This window comes from Chrysemys picta, chromosome 2 (genome assembly GCF_011386835.1).
Source record: "Chrysemys picta bellii isolate R12L10 chromosome 2, ASM1138683v2, whole genome shotgun sequence".
Lineage (NCBI taxonomy): Eukaryota > Metazoa > Chordata > Testudines > Emydidae > Chrysemys > Chrysemys picta.
In genome coordinates, this window is record NC_088792.1 from 87,802,689 (window position 1) to 87,824,738 (window position 22,050).

A 22,050-nucleotide genomic window follows, 5' to 3' on the forward strand; every position below is an offset into this window, starting at 1 on the left:
ATATCTGAATTTGTGTTACATCGGGGTAGAAGTGTACTTCCCCACTGGCATTTGAATAATTTATCAAGCATGTTCTTTGAACATTACATTTGATTTGTGCTTTGACATGTGTCATCCTCAAATACACAAAACACACAGAGCCGCTTACTAACCTCCTTATGAGGATCCTTGTGAGCTTCTAGTGTCTTCATAATTGTAAGCTCCGCATAATTTTTAAATCTTGCTGGTTGGTTCCTTAGAATTTCTCTTAAAACTTTCAATGCCAAAGCTCTGATTGCATGCTAAAGGTTAAATATTGTATATAATTGAGTTATTTCTCTTTGAACGGACAATGTGCTTTTAATATTAGCTCAGCAATTGGACACAAACTTGTTTGACAATGGAAATATAATGTAAATTATAATATGCTCCCCCCAAATGCATACAGTACCAGCCTATTCATTCAAGCCCTAAGCATATGGAACTACCAGAAAAATCTTTACATCATCCCAACCCATATTCTCACCCCCCCGCCCCTCTCTCTCTATATATATCTTACATGGTGTTATGAAGTTTTTACTAAGCAACATATGTAGATGCAATGTATGCCTGCAAAATCACAAGCAACATATGCAGATCATCCCAAGTGAGTGCCAATAAAACCTTTACACAACACTATTCCCATATTTTGTCTAAATCATTTATTTTACCAAAAAAAAAAAAGGTTTAGAAATATTTTAGTTTTCAAAAATGTTATTGCAATTTTTGAGTCCCTCTGATTGAAAAGACATGTCTAGTTACAAGTCTAACTATGGTATACTAATTATAGTAAGCCTAATTATATGGAACTGAAAGGGACTTGCCAATTATAACTACATTTTAGAAGCCTCTAAAATTACTTAACATTTATTTTCTATACATAATGTTGTATGTGTTTTAGAATTTTCTACCTTGGAACATAGCAGGGGCTAGCAAAAGCTAAGTTTCGTATCCTCCCAGAAAGCTAGGGAAACCATCTCCCTCCTACCCCATATTCTCCTCTTTTGGAAAAGTGTATACACTAGGGATGTAAAATATTAAATGGTTAACTGGTAAGCATTAGTCTTACTGTTAACCCACACTAACTGTTAATCCCCTGCGTGCGGGTCTTGAACCAGTTCTCCTGCAACAGACTGACCTGTGCCCCAGCTGTGCCGGCCCCAGCCCAGTCGGGGTGGGAGGTGGGGGTTAAAGTAGTCCCCAGCCTCCCTCAGCACCACTGGAAGGGGTTTGGCTGCGGAGACGGAGGGCGCATTGGTCAGTGAAGGGAAGGGAAGCTGCTGCTGGGGTGGCACGGAGTGTCTGCGGAGGCCACATCGGGACAAACTAGGTACCTGGTCCCCTCTCCCTTTAATCGGTTATCTGGTTAAACAATTTAATTTTATAGTTTAAATGGTTATCTTATTAAACAATATTTACATCCCTAGTGTACACAAACTTCCTATTTATATATTTTTAAAGTCAAGCTTTGCATGGCCCACTTAGAAGGCAACCTACAAATAAGAATACTTTGAATTTCATAGTAATTACGTGAATACCCCCAAACCCTAAGGTAAAAAAAGGACGAGCAACCAATTTTAACCTTCCATAACTCCCACCCCAGAGTTCAAACTAATAGTACTCGCTGTGCATAATATATATGAATTATACTGTCATCCACCACAAAAATCACCTGAACATGAAACCAGTATAGGAAACAGGGGAGTGAGAATCAGAGAAATGCCTTTTTGATACAAAAGGGTGTGTATTTTTCAGTTATTTTGTATTTTATTTTTTTTAAATTGCTATCTCAATATAAATATGTAGTATGGAGAAAAAGCCATGTACCTGACCCCTATCCAGTCCATTACCAGATGCTGGACTGTGTGCCCCTAATGCACAGAACTTTGGACAGAGTGGAAGTCAACAAGACTGGATACTGGGAGAACCCAAAACAGGAAAAAGCCCTGTAAAGTAAACATGACGACTGTCTCTTTTTACTTTTTGGGACACTAAGATTATTCTAAATTTAAAGAAATTTTCTTTGTCCCATTTGTAGACTGTCATTACAAAGTATTTTACTACTACCAGCAACTTGTTTATCCCCTTCTAGAGATACCATTTAAACCCAATATGAATTTCATCCATGTGAAGTGTTATTAAAGAATGGGCCCTAATGTCAAAAGCAACTTCCGGGCACGGTCAACTTTGGGTTGAACTTACCTCTTTGTCCCCAAGAGTTTCAAGTAACAGAAGTAGTATCGTTTTGAAGTGCTCATCCCAAACACCAAAGGACTCTTCTTGAGTCAATTTCATAAGCTCATACAAAGCAGCCTTTCTTTCTTCAACTCTCTCATTATGGTTTGACAATTCCTTCAGTAACTCTGCAACCAGATCAGAATGGTCCATAGGGGGCTCTATTAAAAAGGAATAAATGGACATATTCCTCAAACTGTAGAGGTGATAAAAAGCAACTCCTATCACATAATGCAGAGATAGTTTTAAGGCCTATCAGCCTAGAAACTGTTGTTTATTTTTCTCAACTCCGTCTGCAAGGACATTTTTACCCTCAAAATAAACACAAATAAATACTGTATTTTCAGTGTGGTCAGCATTCCTGAGAAACAAATGTCTGGCATGATGGCAAAAACCAACTTGCAAATGAACTGACTGCAGCTTGAATCTTCCAGTGACTGAATAGGTATGTGAAGCTGACTAGACTAGGAATTCCACAGGGCTGCGGCTGCTCAGGCTGCTGTCACTAGGACAAGCTCTCTGTGTAGGAGAATTTAAAAAATATAGGGGAGGGATACCATAGTGATGAACAAGACATGAATAACTAGACTGATACTTATACAGATTGGGCAGTCAACCCAAGATGCCAACCAAACTTCAATAAAACCTGGTCTCCAATGTGAATTCAAATATCAAGTTGTTGTCTTTATTTCGTTACCAAATAGTAAGATATCTCTGGCCTTTGAAAAGGGAACTCTCATGCCTTCTGTCTGTGTCTTACTGTACAGGCAGAAGATTAAGAACCTCACAGTACTTTTTGAAGGAAAAAAGGTAAAACACATATACAAAAAAATCTCTTTCTCAAATAAACTTCTATTTTACAAGGCATATAATGGAAGGAGTCAAATTTTAGCATATCTGCAAAACATGGCAATTAAACAGAGTCTTGTATCTTTCTCTAGGACTATTTCAAGTTGACACTGAGCTACAAGTGAAATATTTCTGCAATAAAATTTGTTATGACATCACATACAGATAAATCCCACGTTAATCAGTCCTTGAGTTTATTATTACGTTATTACTATTTAGTAACAATAAGTCATCTCGGGGAGAAGAAACTAGCAAAAAGTGAATTAATTAGAGCTGTGTAAATTTTCACTACCTCAGTATAATATTTACCATCTACTGAATATTTTAGATCAAAACTTTTTCTGCAATGCACAAAATAGAACTCCACTTGTTCCATTTATCCTCTGTTTTGGATGAATACCCAGGGACATGGATACATGAAAACAAAAATGTTTATTCAAGTAGTACCTCTCTCCCCTTCGTCCATAAATTAGTATGTTAGAGTTTATATGACTAATAATGCATGCTTTGCAAATTCTCTAAATGGACCATTAATGTTCACCTAAAGGAAATTGTTTTTTGCCTCAACCCTATGATAGTCATTAATTAGTACAGAGGACTGGAACAGAAAACTTTTACTGAATATGATTATTTTTATTACCAAGGCCAAATTAGTCCTGCCACAGACACTGAAGATAAGATACCATGACAAATTTTATTATTGGGAACACATATTGACATTATATTAGGGAAACGAGGCATATATTCTGCCCAGACAGGTTAATTCCACAGTATAAATTTAATCAGCATGATATTCTCATCAACATTGCTGACTTCACGCATTCAAAGGTTATTGCGTAAGTTCATGTGCTAAGAAATTTAGCAGTTTTTGAAGGACTGACATTGTATAATACTGCTCTGGGTACCAAATAATTAAATTAAATGCATAGTATGAATTCGTAGCTAATGCGACACTAATTTTTAAAAAAGACTCCAGAGGCGATAATGGCAATTACAGGGCAGTAATCCTAACTTCAGTTCCATTAAAATGGTTAAAACTATAGTAAAGAACATGGGCGGTGGGTGAAGCTTCCTCTTGGAGACGCAGCAGCACACCAGACAGCCTCTTCTGCCTGTGGCCCCACCCATACTCTGCCCCAGGCTCCACCCCCCTCCCCACTGTCTCCCTCATCTCTTCCCTCCCACTCTCCCTCCACGCTCACCCCTGCCGCATGCACATCCCCCTTCCAGCCAAATCCCTGAATCCAAGCAAATGAAAAAAAAATATATTTGAAAAAAAAAAAAAACCCTCCACTTTTCTGCAATTTTCTTTCTAAAGAAAATGGAGCATGTTTTCCACTCTGTGCCAGATGGTGTTTGTGAAGACTGGACACGCAGAAGGTACCTAATTAAAAACACTAAACTTGGGAATAAAAAATGTCAGTCACAGGTTTTTTGATATACCCTGATAGCTGACATGCAGGCAGCCTGCAAAACAGCTTTTTCAAGTGCCCCGACCCCCTCATTGATCCTGGGGAACATATAATGGCAAACAGCAGTTAAAACTAATTGAGAAATCTCTCTCCTTTCTTCCCACAATAAAACAAGGTGTCAGGCCTCACCCTCAGCTGGCATTTACAGCCTGACAGGAAGAAAATAGCTGGAATCAGACTGCAAAAGCTGCCACCTCATTTTCACTTCTTCACACAAACAAGCTTGAGCACTTCCTATGTTTATTGTTCCAACAGCAGTAAGCACCTCAGGCAATGAATAAGAACTGCCAAGAGGAGTGGCTGCTGCAGCTAGAGATGAATCCTGGCAGTAAAATAAAGGCTGGCTGCTACTTTAACAACAACAATACCCGCTTAGCTCACAGAACCAAGAAGGCAAAAAGTCCCACTGAGGCAGCATGGGGATGCCAGCTTTATGTACCAGACCAGCAGACCCTATATCCCCAGGGGTGAAGGAACCAAATCTCCAGCCCCATTCTCATGAGAAACTGGCCACCAGACAAATGTAATCTCCTATCCACTGAAAAGAGTTGAGTCTTATCCTCTCCTCCCCGCCGCCACATTCCTCCTCCCTCTGCCTCCCACTTCTTTCCCTCCATACCCCTCTCCCCACAGACTTCCGCCACTCAAGTTCTCTCCCCCAGCTGAGCGCTCCCCGGCCCTGCCCATTGCTGAATTTGAACAAGTAAAAAAACCCAATTGCCCCATGCCCATTGCTTACCTGTGGGAACGCTCTGAAGGGCTCTGGCCCAGGTGGAGGGGGATCCATTACTCCTGGCCATTTATTGCTTAGTCTCAGCTGCCCAGTCCCGCTTAGCTGGCACTGGCCCTGAGGACAGGACAGCATAGGGTACCTACTGCCACAAGTAATCCAGCCTTCCCTGCAGCACACTGACTGACTGCACACATAGCATAAGGCTGGCTGGCCTACCTGCGTCTTTGTCTAGCCCTCCCACCTCCTACTTTGTAAAGTGATGATGGGGGCGGGCCCAGTGGGGCCCTGCTCCTAACTCCCTTTGGCAAGTTGCTCCACCATCACCCAGTGGGAGGAGGAGTTGTCCCATAAAGTCCCAAATTTAAATTCTCCTTTGATCCAGGAGGAGTGCCTACTGCATGAATGCTGATCAAAAAGAATAAATAGACACAAATCGGACATCAGGAACGGTAACATACAAAAGCCAGTAGGTGAACACTTCAATCTTCCTGGACATTCTATAACAGATTTAAAAGTAGCTATACTTGAACAAAAAACCGTCAGAAACAGACTTCAAAGAGAAACAGCAGAACTAAAATTCATTTGCAAATTTAACACCATTAATTTGGGCTTGAATGGGGACTTCGAGTGGCTGGCTCATTACAAAAACAGCTTTGCTTCTCCTGAAATTGACACCTCCTCATCTATTATTGGGAGTGGACTACATCCACCCTGATCGAATTGGCCCTGTCAACACTGTCCACTTGTGAAGTAACTCCCTTCCCTTCATGTGTCATTATATAATGCCTGCATCTATAATTTTCACTCCATGCATCTGAAGAAGTGGTGTTTTACCCACAAAAGCTTATGCCCAAATAAAACTGTTAGTCTTTAAGGTGCCACCAGACTCCTTGTTGTTTTTACTGCATGAATGAAGCATAAAGGTTTTGGAACTGTAAAAAACACTTTGCAAAACTGCACTTCTAAGCACTTCCATCTGATGTCCTCAAAGTACCTAACCAAAAACAATGAATTTACACAAACTCCTGTGAGGCAGGCAATTATTATTATTATCCCTGTTTTTCGGATGGAGGAACTGAGGTACAGGTTAATTAAGTCCCCTATCTGCTGTCTTTTTAAATCAATGGAAAGACTCCCCTTGATATCAAGCCTTAAATGACGGGTCCAATGTCACACTGGAAGTCTGTGACAGGGGGGCCATTAATAAAACCCGATCTCCACATTTCTAGCAGTGGGGAGCACAGGCCACTGACTGCATTGAGGTGGAAGTTCACCCTGAAGTCCCACCTCCCCCAGTACAAGGACTCGGCAGTGAGGCTGCACCTGACCTGACACAATGCAAGGGCTAGACATGTAGATGAACACAATTTGTTGGGGAAGAATCAACACGTCTTTTGTAAAGGGAAATCATACCTCACCAATCCATTAGAATTCTCTGAGATGGTCAACAAACAGGTGGACAAAGGTGATCTAGTGGATATAGTGTACTTGGTCTTTCAGAAAGCCCTTGACAAGGTCCTCACCAGAGGTTCTTAAGCAAAGTAAGCAGTCATAGGATAAGAGGTGAGGTCCTCTCATGGATCAGTAACAGGTTAAAAGACAGGAAACAAGGGGTAGGAATAAATGGTCAGTTTTCAGAATGGAGAGACGTGAATAGCGGTGTCCCCCAGGGATCTGTACTGGGACCAGTAATGTTCAACATATTCATAAATGATCTAGAAAAAGGGGTGCAAACAGGGAGTGGCAAAGTTTGTAGCAATACAAAATTACTCAAGATAGTGAAGTTCAAAGCAGACTGCGAAGAGTTAAAAACGGCTCTCACAAAACAGGGTGACTGGGCAACAAAATGACAACTGAAACTCAATGTGGATAAATGCAAAGAATGCACATTGGAAAACAATCTCAAAATGATGGGATCTAAATTAGCTGTTACCTATCAAGAGAGAGTCATTGTGGATGGTTCTCTGAAAATATCTGCTCAATGTGCAGCAGCAGTCAAAAAAACTAACAGAATGTTAGGAACCATTAGGAAAATGATAGATAAGACAGTAAATATCAAAATGCCACTATATAAATCCATGTTACACCCACACCTGGAATACTGCATGCAGTGCTGGTCACCCCATCTCTAAAAAGATATTAGAAACTGAAAAGGTACAGAGAATGGCAACAAATATTATTAAGGCTAAACCTCCATATGACGAAAGATTAAAAGATGGGACTATTCATCTTGGAAAAGAGACGATTAAGGGGGAAATACGATGAAACTCTACAAAATCATGACTGGTGTGGAGAAAGTGAATAAGGAAGTGTTATTTACCCCTTCACACAACACAAAAACCAGGGATCACCCAATGAAATTAATAGCAGCAGGTTTAAAGCTAACAAACTGAAGTATTTCTTCACAAAATGCACAGTCAACCCGTTGAACTCATTGCCATGGGATGCTGAAAAGACCAAAAGTATAACTGGGTTAAAAAAAGAATTAGATAAGTTCATGGAGGACAGCTAATAGCCATTGATAGTCCTAAGATGGCCAGGGATGCAACTCCCTACTCTGGGTGTCCTTATGCCTCCGACTACCTGATGCTGGGAGTGGACAACAGGTGATGGATCACTTGATTGCCATGTCCTGTTCATTCTCTCTGAAGCATCTTGCATTGGTCACTGTCGGAAAACAGGATACTGAGCTAGATGGACTATTGGTCTGACCCAGTATGGCCATTCTTATGTTATGCTAAAAACAAATCCAGCATGCCTGTCCAATTTTTTGGAATACTAATGTTTGACAGACAGGCTGGAATGATCAATACAAGTAAAGTCAGTAGTTTCATTCAATTTACTAAAATCACCAGAAACACCATGTCCTTGGTGGTAAAGGATGTTCACACTGTAATATGATAACACTCTGCTAAATAGAGAGATTTGATTATTTTTACTCGGTGCAGAATTCATATGGCCCGCATATTTCTGTGTCCCCTGTGCAGAAAAATGAAAATCTGCAGGGGGGAGGACACAACACGCGCCTCTTCCCCAGCAGCCCAGGCAGCGCGTCTGTTCCAGCGTGCCTAGAGCAGTCTCAGAGTTGCAAATCACTGCAGGGGGAGAGGGGCTGGGCATGCGTGCCTGTGGGGGGAGATGATATCCGTCAGGGGGCAGAGGTGGGCGTGTGTCCCTGCCAACAAGCAAGATAGACTCTGTCCCTCTTGCTCGCTGCTGCGGCTCACCAGGGGCGTGCAGGGGTAGGTCTTTTTATTATGCAGGAGGAAGGCTCTTTCCAGGAGCCAAAAAAGTAGCAGCCTGCCTGCTAGCTAATTGATCTCATTCTCTGAGTCAGAAATGTAGCAGCCCGCCTGCATAGTAACAGTGTTTATGTTCCTATTGTAAGTTAACTGTTCCCATTCTTAGTCAATTCCCCCAGGAGCATAAAACCTGTAAAAAGTTTTAAGGCTCCTACATTGCCACAGTGATGTAAAGCCTTATAAATGACAGTAAGGGAATCAGCTAGGAAGACCTATGTACTTTCTCACATTTTTCCTGTGCCAAATTGGCACAATGGGGTTAGATTACAGCTCAGGATTTGTTTTACTTACCCATTTAAAAAAAAAAAAAAAAAAAAAAAGACTTTGAGGACAAATAAAACATTTACCAAGCAGTCAATAAAATATCAGGACAATCAGAAGCAAGCACTTCCCAAAGTACCCAGTCAAGTCCAGGACAATGATTAGCAAAACTGTATGACTTTCATGTGTGAAAGTCTGAGCAATTTAAAATGACATTCTTCTTATTTTTTTTCCCCTCTGTGGTGTTCTGTAATGTAATTTAAATGAAAATCCAGGATTATAACTTGAATGCAGGGTATTAATTACCAAGTGTTTGTAAACTTAACTTTCTTGTGTTTAGGAAATGATGAATAGTTATTGTGACGTTTTCTGTATTGTAGTTTAAATACATTACCAAAATAATTGAAACTGGTGTGATTATATTGCATTATTTTGACAAATAAAATACGTTGAATTTTTTGGTGCAGAATCCCCCAGGAGTAATTATTACATTACTGCATAATGTTATCAAAATGAAAAGCTAAGAGTTGTAATGATTAACATTTCATTTCTTATGTTTACATATCAATGATATGTAAAGATGTTAAAACTTCCTAAATAAATAGTAAAACACAAACATTGGTCATTTACTCACCCCAACCATAACTTGGTAAAAAGCTATGTCAATAACTAGAAGTGCACTTAGGTTAGATCCAGTAACTATCGCATCTTTTTATCTTACATAAAATAACTGAAAACTAACTGACAGTGGCTGTTAATGCTGACAACTAGCTATATAAATGGTGACGTTTCAAGAAAAGCTGAATATAAGTTAATTTTTCAAGTAGAGAATCTCATAAATCTCACTCTGAGTGCAATTACTAAATCTGAATACAAACAATGCCAGAGAGTGTATTGTTTTCTTTCAGTTAGTTCCTATGGCAAACCATTGTTTAATACCCGAACTACAGTTGAGACAGAAGCAAGAAATCCCTTCTCATCAGTCTCTAATAAGAACTGCTCTTAATGACATAATAAAGATTAGACTATAACTGAATACTCATTTCAAAATATTCACTATCTACTGAAGCAATACAGCAACAATCCCCCCTTCCAGTTTTTCTGCATTGCCATCATATTTTAAAAGGTTTCCTTGAGATTTTCAGTAAGGTGTAAAGCAGGTACAATTGGGAGTGTCAAGAGGCTAGGGGCCTTTTGCTGGTGTATGCTCTATGTTAAAGAAAAGTGAAAAGTTAAGACTTCATTACAAATCTGTGTATTCAACTTAATATGATATCATTTCATCATGAACAAAATCACTTTTCTATATACTTGAATTTGTTTCTGAGCATGGATAGCAGTATTATTATAAGGTAAACACCATTAGAATTAGACTTTAAAACCTTTTATAAATGTATTTTTAATGAACATGAGGTACTTATCGAAATGAAAGAGTAATTCAAATAATTTATCATTTTACTTAAGTGCCTCAAGTGCCTTAAGTGCCTACTGTGGTAGGACAGTAAAGATTGTTTGCCAGACACTAGTACAGGTTCTACAAGCTTCCTTCTCCTTTATTTAAAGAGGAATCTCTCCACTGGTCCACAATCCACTGTTTTTGCCCATCTACCATTTAGTTGTGCATATTCTAACCTGCAATGGAATACCAAAAGCCACAACTGTTCCCTATCCAGTTGTTAAACCACCATTCCCTCCAATCCAAGCAACTTCAACACACTGAATATCTGGGGGTAATGGAAAATAAATCGAATACAATATCAATATCAATAACACAGAGGATACTAGACTGATTGCAATAGATGAAAGAGTAGTGATTGAGAGAGGGCTAGGTAGACAAAGCAGTGCTGCATAATCCTGGGGACACTGCTACCTATGGACATACTTCAAACCAAACTCTCAGTATGGTGCTATCTTAGTGGTCATCATCTTTTTGTTTCAAGAATGTGGGGCCAGATCCTCAGCTGGTCATCAGTGTTTTGCCTCAATTCAGACCAGTTGATAATTGGGAGCATAAAGTTCACAATGGAGCTACAGCCAGCACCATATCTATAGAAAATGTTATTATAAACTACAGAATTAGGGAAGAAAAATGAGCAAGAAAGAATGAGAGAAGGAAACAAATGCAAAATAAAACATTTGGTTATAAACATTACAAGAAAATATACCGAAAAAGATTATAAAGCAGCAAGCTGAATATCTATGTCGACATGGTCTGAGCGCAGCCACCTTTTCAGCACATGCATTTAAAAAAATGTTTAGTCAACACAAAATACCTCCGACTATGTTTCAAATCAAAATATTTCACTACCAAAACTCTGTACTATTATCTTTCATCTGTAGCCAAAACTAGTTTTACCCAGTTTCTTTTTTCATTATGTAATTCACAAAGATCTTTTTTCTCTTGACCAATTGAAAAAAATTAGCTAAAGCAACATAACTACAAATATTTTTTCTTTTTGACTGTCATGCACTAAAATATACTTACTACAACCTAAGCCCAAAGATATAGTATATGCTACAGTTAGCAATTCTCTTACTTTTCCTGTAACTTTGTATTTATGAGGAAGAATATTAATACTGGAGTATTCCATTACATTGGAATTCTGTCTGATAGCTTTTGTAACACTGCTTGCTTTTCACATTACTCAGATAGGATTTGCTATTCAATAAACCTAGTCCAAAAACATGATTTATTGCATCAGCAGTCCGGTTCCTTCACATACATGTATGTCTAGCTAATTTAGTTTAGCCTCTATTTATGACATGAAAACCTTAATGACTACGCAACACATGGAGACAAATCTTACGATTTCCCCTCCAACAAAGAATGTAATCTAGAACTTACCTTCAGGAAATTGCTCTGCATCATCATCAAACATAGCTTCTTTCAAAGCAGATTTGTTAAAAGAACTGATACTATCCGAGTAATTGTATGGGTTATAATCTCGTGAACGTGGAGAAGAGTGGGGAGGCATTGTATTAAGTAATGATGTTTTGTTATCAAGAGCTGTTCGGCCTGTATCAATTGCTCCACCTCCTGCTCTCAGATCCGCTATTCCAGAGCCACTGCAAATCTGCCAGGAAAAAATAAAAACACCCCTCCCCATAAACATATTTAATATCTCAGTCACTTTTTAGTTCACTATTCCTCTTAGGTTAACAGAGCAAATAATAGTCTGGTCTACACAGGAAAGTTAGTGTGCAGCAAGCTACGTGTAAATTTACCGCACTCTAGCTACTCTACACTAATTCCTTTGTGGAGATTCCTATTGTGCACTAAAAGTGCTCTTGGGTGGCTTAGCTTTTAGTATACTTTAAAATCCATTTCTTTAAAGGGTTAAGCTAAAGCGCATGACGGCCCTCTTCGCACACAGTAACAGTGTCCACATGTGGGAGTTGTACAGAGTAGGCAGTGGGCTGTAAATGCACACCCTAAATTGCTGTGTGCTAAATTCTCATGTAGACAATCCTAAAGACAAGCTACAAAGTTTGCAAGGTTCCATGGGTGCCACAGAATACCAACTAACATCTGAAATTGGCTCATTGTTTCTCAACACTTACGGCTTGTGTAAATGAACACTTAGTAAGCAGCAGGCTGAGTTGTAAATCTACCCTATACTACTGTGCCGTTCACTAAGTGTCCCCCTGAACCCTGCTGCCATGCATTGAGCACCCTAGAACAGTGGTTCTCAAACTGTGGTCCGTGGACCACCAGTGGTCCACGAGCTCCATTCAGGTGGTCCGTGGATAGTTCCCTCTAAGATGCGCGTCTGGAAGGCCACACACAAGAGAAAGAAGAGAGACCCACCTAATTAGTGGAGCCATGCAGGCATGGCTACATTAATTAGGTGCCTGGACCCTGGAGAAGACGCACATGTTTGGTGAGGTGGTGGCCTTGGGGAATAGGGGGGTAGGTGGGAGGGGGCAGTGGTGTGAGAAGAAGGGGTGGGGTGGGGGAATTTGGGATGTGCAGGGTTGCGGCGGCCAGAGAAAGAGGCGACTTTCTACAGCTCCAGGGCTGCCGGGGAGAGATGGCCCTCCTTCCCAGCCTCAGCGGGGGGGGGGGGGGGGGGGGTGTTGTTGCTGCGGTGGGGGAGAGAGGGAGAGACCCCCCCCCTCCTTCCCAGCCCCAGCTCGGGGCTGCCATGGCTGGGGAGAGAGGGCACATCCATTGCATTAGAAAGGTAAGACTACTGATATTAAAATATGAGTTTTACGCTTTTATTTGTAGAACAAAAAAACATAATAATACAGTTTTTTCTTATATAGCGCTTTTATCCAAAGCTCTCTACAATAATTAGCTAACGGTACAAACAACATTTGGAAAGATCTTTAAGTGGTCTGCCGAGACCCTTAGCAATTTTCAAGTGGTCTGCGAGAAAAAGGTTTGAGAACCACTGCCCTAGGGAACTTTTAGTGCACAAAAGTAGGGTCCAAACAAACCCCTAGTGCACAGCACACTAGATTTAAATGCTACTTTCTGTGAACTAAGTGTTTATTTAGATGAGCCCTCAGAAACCTTAGCTTTCCTCTCAAATGGTGCGTATGAACATTGCCTAAAAAGGACTTAGGTGTTCGAACTGAACACAAAACACCAATGTTTTCATAGAGGAAGCTTAAAGTTAGGTATTTAAATCCATATTTAAACACCTAAATAATTGGCCTGATTTTCTGTTGTGTTGTGATTTTTAGAACCATAGATACCCAAGTTTGAAAGTTTTGCCCACAGCTTTTAGACACTATAAAACATTTGTTTGAACTTGTTTGAACACACATCAAAAGGTGTCTAGAATTATTTTTACTCAAAGTTTTGCTCTTTGAAAGAGATTTCATGAAGTACATATTTCATTCAAATGATATTATTCGGGGACAGAAATCATACAGTCTCCCTCCAGTACAACAGCAAGAATATAAAGCAGATTGTTTAGTCTAAAACAGGTAACACCAATAAGCAGCTGCAAGTTAAAACTAAAGCCATAGTCCAACAGGATTTAAAGTGCTGGCATTCTATATAGACTTGATTAGCAGCATGGCTTTTTGTAATTAGAATTTGACCTCTCTAACATAAACAGGTTATTTTACTTTAAGACTAGGAATACAATTTTCAAAAGCACCTAAGTGACTTAAGGAGCCTCAGTCCCATTTTCAAAAGGTTGATAGGCATGAATAGGCATTTAAGATTCTAAAGGCCTATGGCACTTTTGAAAATGGTACTTAGGTGCTCTGAAAATTTTACCCTTGATATACAAATCCATTTAAAGAGACAATTCAGCTGTACTTAATCAGCTCCTCGCGTTGTCATTCAAACACTCACTGAATCACCATCGTCCTTTTTGGAATCCCGTTTCACAGGCTCATTCATATCTTCCTGACTACGGAAACTGAAGTTCTGAATGGCTTCAGTGACGCCACGAAGAGAACTATAAATATCTTCAGAATTCATGTTTTCCGTGTCATAATCGAATGCACTGTAGATCCAGGGAAACATGGAAGAAGGGGATAAAAAGGTTCAATTTATTTTCTGACTATTATTTTACTGAGGAGTGGGGCCACAGGAGTGGAACCACACTCCTGTGGGAGCTGTGGTGGCTGCCTTTCAATGGCACCCCACCTTCCTTTGTTAAGGAGACCATCAATGACTGATACTTGGGACTTTAAGTGGTGGAACTGGATGGCCAACAAGGGGTCTGCTTATTTAGGAACAGCAGCAGGAGGAGCTTAGGAACAGCAGAAGCAGACTGTTGCTCCACTCTCTACTGCTGAAAGTATTAATGCCTTGAGCTTCTGCACAGTTTCTCTATTAAATATAAAATAAACTATTATAGTGAACTTGCCTACAATTTTAACATTTAAAACTTCAAACTACTAAATCCATCACCATCAAAAACATGACCTATGAAATCCTCTAGAATGGTAGAAATGGCAGTTAAGCTGTAGAGCATTTCATTGGTTACTTCCTTTTACCCTCCAAAATGTTACGTTGTCTGGAGATCGGTCCTAGTTCAGGGGTAGGCAACCTATGGCATGTGTGTCGAAGGCGGCACGCGAGCTGATTTTCAGTGGCACTCACACTGCTCTGGTCCTGGCCACTGGTCTGGGGGGCTCTGCATTTTAATTTAATTTTAAATGAAGCTTCTTAAACATTTTAAAAAGCTTTTTTTACTTTACATACAGCAATAGTTTAGTTATATATTATAGACTTATAGAAAGAGACCTTCTAAAAACGTTAAAATGTATTACTGACACGCGAAACCTTAAATTAGAGTGAATAAATGAAGACTTGGCACAGCACTTCTGAAAGGTTGCCGACCCCTGTCCTAGTTAATAGTTTTTAGTAAGTGATTATTCTAAGTATCCAGTGGTTGATTTAACTTGGGTAAAGTTCTTTCTGCACTTTTTGAGGGGGTTGGAATTCAGGAGAACACATAAAAACCCCATAACACCAAGTTATCATGTAAAGTTATAATGTAGCCTTATATTACCTTGGTGACAAAGTATTCTGTGATGTATTAGTTGGGGAAGTGAGAGGACTGGACCAACTGGCTGGTGAACGTGGCGTAGGTCTTGTTAAAGGACTTCCCATTGACCCCTATGAAAAAATGATATTCTAGTAAAAAATAACATTTCCTTTTAAATTGATGTTATATTTAGTTTTTAACACCAGAAAAGTTCTGAGATTAGCTAGCTACATAAAAACAACAAGGAGTCCATGTGGCACCTTAGAGACTAACAAAATTATTTGGGCATAAGCTTTTGTGGGCTAAAACCCACTTCATCAGATGCATGGAGTGGAAAATACAGTAGAGAGGTATAAATACACAGCATATGAAAAGATGGGAGTTGCCTTACCAAGTGTGTGTGTGGGGGGGGTGTCAGTGCTAACAAGCCAATTCAATTAAAGTGGAAGTGGGCTAGTCTTAACAGTTGACAAGAAGGGGTTGTAATCACTTTTGTAGTTCTAATGAGTTCGAATGAGGCCAATGTAATCATGGTGGCCCATTTCAAATAGTTAACAAGAAGGTCACAGTATCAGCAGGGGGAAATTAGTTTTTGTAGTGACCCATCCACTCCCAGTCTTTATTCAGGCCTAATTTGATGGTGTCCAGTTTGCAGAACTGGAATTAATTTGCAATTTCTCATGGGAGTCTGTTTTGTTGTTGAAGAATTGCCACTTTTAAGTCTGTTATTGAGTGTCCAGGGATATATGCCATCATGTGCCAGCAATGCCCCTCTGCCATGTACCTTGGTCAAACTAGACAGTCTCTATGCAAAAGAATAAATGGACACAAATCTGACATCAGGAATTATAACATTAAAAAACCAGTAGGAGAACACTTCAATCTCCCTGGACACTCAACAACAGACTTAAAAGTGGCAATTCTTCAACAAAAAAACTAATTTCCCACTGCTGATACTCACACCTTCTTGTTAACTGTTTGAAATGGGCTACCTTGAGTACACTGGCTTCATTAGCACTTCAAAAGTGATTTCCACCCCTTCTTCTCAACTGTTGAGAATAACCCACTTCCACCTTAATTGAATTGGTTCGTTAGCATTGACAAGGCATCTCCCATCTTTTCATATGCTGTATATTTATACCTCTCTACTGTATTTTCCACTCCATGCATCTGATGAAGTGAGTTTTAGCCCACAAAAGCTTATGCCCAAATAAATTTGTTACCCTCTAAGGTGCCACAAGGATTCCTCGTTGTTTTTGCTGATACAGACTATCACGGCTACCTCTCTGAAACCTAGCTAGATATAAGTAATTTCAGAAACTAAAGAAATAGGCATGAGATATATTACTGTTTGTGAAAGTTAAGAGCACCAAGAGCTAACATGATTAGTTTACTTAAAAGTAATAATGCTGAGAATTCTCAACTTTTTGAAATACATATATACATCCTCTTTTTCAAATAAGAACATTGTTAACTATAAATTAGGGGAGACTCCTAATTAGAAGTCCCTTGAAAATAAATAAAACCAAACTAAAAATAATAATAAAAAAAACCCAGTTACCTACCTTCACGTATCTGTTCTTCGAGATGTGTTGCTCATGTCCATTCCAAGAAGGTGTGCGCGTGCCGTGTGCGCAGCCGTCAGAAGGAGTTTCCCCTAGCAGTATCCATCGGGTTGGCTGTGGAGCTTGCTGGAGCTGCACCTTCAGGCGGTGTATATAGGTCCCTGCTGACCCACCGCCTCTTCAGTTTCTTCGGAGTACTCTGACAGAGGGGCAGGCAGATGCTACTTGGAATGGACATGACCAACATCTCAAAGAACAACAGTTAAGAGAAGGTAGCTAACTGTTTTTTCTTCAAGTGCTTGCTCATGTCGATTCCAAGTAGGTGACTCCCAAGCATCTCCTAGGAGGAGGGCTCGGATCTCAGTGGGTCGCAGACTGCAGCACTGTTCTGCCAAATGCGGCATCGTCTCTGGCCTGCTGCGTAATGGTGCAGTGCAATGTAAAGGTGTGGATCGATGACCACATCGCTGCCCTGCAGATATCTTGAATAGGGACTTGTGCCAGGAACACCACTGAGGATGCCTGGCCCCTGTGGAATATGCCATCAGCGCGGGGGCAAGCATCTTTGCCAGGTCGTAGCATGCCCTGATGCAGACCATGATCCATTAAGAGATTCTTTGGGATGAGACTGGAAGCCCCTTCTTTCGCTTTGCAATCGCAATGAAGAGTTGCGTTGATTTCCCAAATGGCTTAATTCTTTTGATGTAAAAGGCTAACACTTGCCTGACATCCAAGGAGTAGAACATTCGTTCCCAGTTGCTAGCATGCGGCTTAGGAAAGAACACTGGAAGAAATATATCCTGGTTCAATTGTGAAACTACCTTTGGGAGAAAAGGTGGGTGGGACGCAACTGCACCTTGTCCTTACAGAAGACAGTATATGGGGGCTCAGAAGTTAAAGCCTTAAGCTCAGACACCCTCCTGGCTGAAGTTATAGCCACCAAGAACACTACTTTCCAGGAGAGGGAGAGAAGAGATCATGTTGCTAGGGGTTCAAAGGGAGGACCCATGAGTCTTGAGAGTACCAGGTTGAGATCCCATGGGGGGGACTGGTTGTCTTGAGGGTACAGTCTATCTAGTCCTTTGAGGAAGCAGCCAACCATAGGGCTAGCGAAAACCGACCGGCCAGCCGAATCAGGATGGAAAACTGAGATAGCGGCCAGGTGCACCTTTACTGATGACACTGACAGGCTCTGCAGTTTCGGATGTTATAAATAGTCCAGGATAAAGGGGACTGATGACTGTAAAGGTGGAGTGTCCTTTTGTAATGACCAAATAGAGAATCTCTTCCACTTAGCCAAATAAGTGGCTCTTATTGGTTTCCTACTGCCAAAGAACAACCTCCCTAACAAGGTCTGGGAACGTGAGCTCCAAGGGGTTTAGTCATGGAGATAGAAAGATTCTAGATTGGGATGCTGGAGGCGGCTGTGGTCCTGCGTGATCAAGACCGGGAACAGGGGCGAGGTTATGGGCGTGTCCACCGACAGGCCTAGGAGCAGGGTGAACCAGTGTTGACGTGGCGACACTGGTGCTATTAAGATCATTGATGCTCCCTCTCGTCTGACTTTTTGCAGGACCTTGTGTACAAGTGGGAAGGGCGGGAATGCATACAGCAGGTGATCCTTCTAAGGGAGGGGAAAAGCATCCATGAGCGAGCCCAGGCTGTGATTCAGGAAGGAATAGAATTGCTGACACTTCCTGCTGTGCCTTGTTGAGAACCAGTCTATCTGGGGAAACCCCCAGCATCGTAAGATGTTGATCACAACATCCGGATGGAGGGACTACTCGTGATTGTGAAAGGACCTGCTGAGATGATCAGCCAGCTCATTCTGAGAGCCCGGAACATACGATGCCTTTAGATGTATCAAGTGAGCAATGCAGAAGTCCCACAGTTTGAGAGCTTCCTGGCATAGGGGAGAGAAGTGAGCACCACCCTGTCTGTTTATACAGAACATCGCTGTTGTATTGTCGGTCAATACCGATACACATCTGCCCTCCAGATGGGTTTGGAACGTCTGGCAAGCAAGGCGAACCGCTCTTAGGAACCTGACGATGTGCAGCAAAAGTTCTGCCTGGAACCAGAGACCTTGAGTCCTGAGTCTTCCTAGATGTGCCCCCCCATCCATTTCCAATGCCTCCGTGACTAGAGACAGCAAGGGTCGGAGCCCCTTCTTCACACACCGCTTGTGGGTTGAACCCCCACAGGAGGGACTTGATAACCGGAGGAGGAAGAGTGACTATCGTATGTAGGCGCTCTTGGTTTGGCCTGTATACTGAGGCCAGCCAGGCCTGTACAGTCAGTGTCTCGCATGCTGAGCTACATACGTACAAGCGGTCGTATGGACCGAGCAGCTTCAGGCAATTTCACACTGTAGTAGTGGGGTATCATTGTAAGCCCCCTAATGTCACCTATGGTCAGAAAACGCAATTCCAGAGGGACTGCTTTGGCTTGACCTGAGTCTAGGAAAGCGCCAATGAACTCTATCCTCTGAGTGCGGGTTAGACTTGACTGTGTCACATTCAGTATCAGCCTGAGCCTGTCAAAAGTTGACCGTACCAGGTTCACATGCTCCTCTACCTGAGCTCTGGTGAGGAACTTGATTAGCAAGTCGTCTAGGTATGGGAATACTAGTATCTGTCGCCTCCTCAAGAAGGCATCTATGACCAACATGCATTTGTCAACACTCCAGGGGCCGCTGATAGCCCGAAGGCGAGAACTGTAAACTGATAATGGGTGGTGCTGACCACAAAGTGGAGGAACCGCCTGTGGGACAGGACTATCGCCACATGAAAGTATGTGTCCTTCAAGTTGAGGGTGGCGTACCAGTCCTCCAGATCCAAGGACGGGATAACGGAAGCCAGGGAGACCATGCAGAACTTCAACTTTGTCATGAATCTGTTAAGGTTTCGCAGGTCTAGAATAGGCCTGAGCCTGCCCTTGGACTTCGGGATTCGGAAATATCGGGAATAAAACCCCTTGCCCCAGAAATCCTGAGGGACCTCCTCTACTGTTCCAGCTTCTAGGAGCGTTTGTAACTCCTGTATGAGAAGTTGCTCGTGAGAAGGGTCCCTGAAGAGGGATGGGAGGGATGGAACAGAATTTGAGAAACTATTCCAATTCGACCATGAATAAGACACATTGATCCAAGGTGATCTAGGCCCAGGCATGGTAGAAATGGGATAGACAGTTCATGAAATGGAGGAAAGGATCTGGGATTTTACCTGGTGCATCACCCCGAGGGGCACCTTCAAAAGTTTTGCTTGGGGCCAGAAGACTGCCTCACCAAGCCCTGGCTCTGGGTGGACAAGGGCTGAGGTGGCCTCCTCCTACTATTTTTGCCCTGCTTCCTGTTGTAATCCTGTCTAGGATGAGTAGGGGAGAAGCATGGGGGAGGCGGAGGTTTGAAATGCTTCCTTTGTGGGGCTGGTATATGGAGTCAGAGATTTTAATGTCGCTTGCGAGTCTTTGAGACTGTGGAGCTTAGAGTCCGTTTGCTCCAAGAACAGCCCTGCTCCATCGAAGGACAAGTCCTGAATTGTTTGTTGGACCTCATGCCTAAAGCCCGAAGGCGAGAAGCCTGCAGCCATGAGCTCCTTCGCATGGCTATACTGGTCAACATCGTGCGGGTTGCCGAGTCCGCTGAGTCAAGTGTAGCATAAAATGAGGTCCTTGCTATAACCTTGCCCTCTTCGATGATGGCCCTAAACTCTGACTGGGATTCAGCTGGAAGCAACGCTTTAAACTTAGTCCGAGTATTCCAAGAATTGAAATTGTAGAGGCTGAGGACCGCCTGCTGGTTGGCAATCCGAAGCTGAAGCCCTCTGTCAGAGTAGATCTTTCGGCCAAAGAGGTCCACCTTTTTGCCTCCTTAGATTTTTGGGTCCGACATGGGCTGTGCCGGCTGAGGATGGAGAGCTGACTATGAGGAGTAGTTTTAACCTAAAGTCTCTTTTTTTGGTTCTTGGGCGGAACCTTGGCAGATCTTGTACCTGTCTGTCTGGTGGGCCTCCCCCAAGCACTTTAAGCAAGAATCGTGGGGGTCACCCCTTGGCATAGGCTTCTGGCAGGACCCGCACAGCTTCTGGCATGCCCCAGTCCCCAGGAGAAGAACGAAGTGGGGGAAACCCCAACAGAAACATATCTAACCATAAAAACTACATGAAACACCAATTAACACTAAGTTACCTATTTACAGGTACAAAGAGAAAGACCACTAGGGGATTGAGAAGAAAGCAGCTCCAGTGACTGTCATGGGTGGTAAGAAGGAACTGAAGAGACGGCGGGTTGGCAGGGACCTATATACACCATGATGAAGGCATGACTCCAGTGGGCTCCACAGCCGACCGACGGGTATGGCTAGGGGAAAGCCTTTCAATGACCGTACACGCAGTGCGCACATACCTACTTGGAACTGACATGAGCAAGCCCTTGACGAAGAACAACCTATATTAAGATGAAGATGAAAGTATGTATCAGTAACTTCAGAGCAAAAGAATAAGTGTAAATACCTGACCACCATTGCCCGTATTCCGGAGATGGTTGTGGAGAAGCTTTGTTGCTCCATCCTGAAATGTTTTTGGTAAAGCACCCAGTAACATTGTGAACTCTGGGGTATTTAGTTCAAAAAGGGCAATCAGCACTGACTGTGCAGCCTAGAGCAAAAAAAATTAATGAAAACTATATGTGAATGTTTGTTTTAAAAATGTTAGATATTGAAAACGGCTTTATTTTACCAGTAAGGATTCCAGAGAAAGGAGTAATCAAAAAAGATAGCAGAAATGCAATGCTGATTTCCTATTTTAATTATATAAAAACTTCAAGAATAAAGGTATCAGCAGACATGATTAAAAAACAAACAATGGACATTTGCTGGTCACACCCTGGTTAGGAATCCTCACCCTTTTATCTCCCATGATCCTCCTAGCAACAAGTTATTTTGAGATATTCTCCCAGAGTGCTTTGTGCTAACAACAACAGACAAATGAAATGACAAAGAAAATGGCATGACGACTTAAGTGATTTTGGCATTAAAACAGAATCGTTTCCAAATGACGGAAGACTCATATTTAGCAGAATACCTCAGACATGATGGTACCCGAACTTGCTACACCTGCCTCTTCCCCAGAAACTTTCTGGTGAGCTCTCAGGTGGGTTGTG

The 22,050-nt window shown here is 41.8% G+C and overlaps 1 protein-coding gene across 50 annotated transcripts in view; it reads right to left on the reverse strand.

The window, feature by feature from the left end:
• CLASP2 (cytoplasmic linker associated protein 2) overlaps positions 1-22,050 on the reverse strand; it is a 286,598-nt gene that overhangs the window by 13,773 nt on the left and 250,775 nt on the right. For 46 of the 50 annotated variants that reach the window (XM_065587152.1, XM_065587160.1, XM_065587162.1 and 43 more), the window contains 6 exons: positions 21,402-21,545; positions 15,353-15,459; positions 14,185-14,338; positions 11,716-11,944; positions 2,221-2,414; positions 153-281 (listed from right to left, as the gene is read on the reverse strand). In XM_065587152.1, the coding sequence (XP_065443224.1) occupies positions 153-281; positions 2,221-2,414; positions 11,716-11,944; positions 14,185-14,338; positions 15,353-15,459; positions 21,402-21,545 (957 nt within the window). The remainder of the gene's footprint in view (positions 1-152; positions 282-2,220; positions 2,415-11,715; positions 11,945-14,184; positions 14,339-15,352; positions 15,460-21,401; positions 21,546-22,050) is intronic. The other 4 variants (XM_065587154.1, XM_065587157.1, XM_065587165.1 and 1 more) reach the window with 1 other exon arrangement.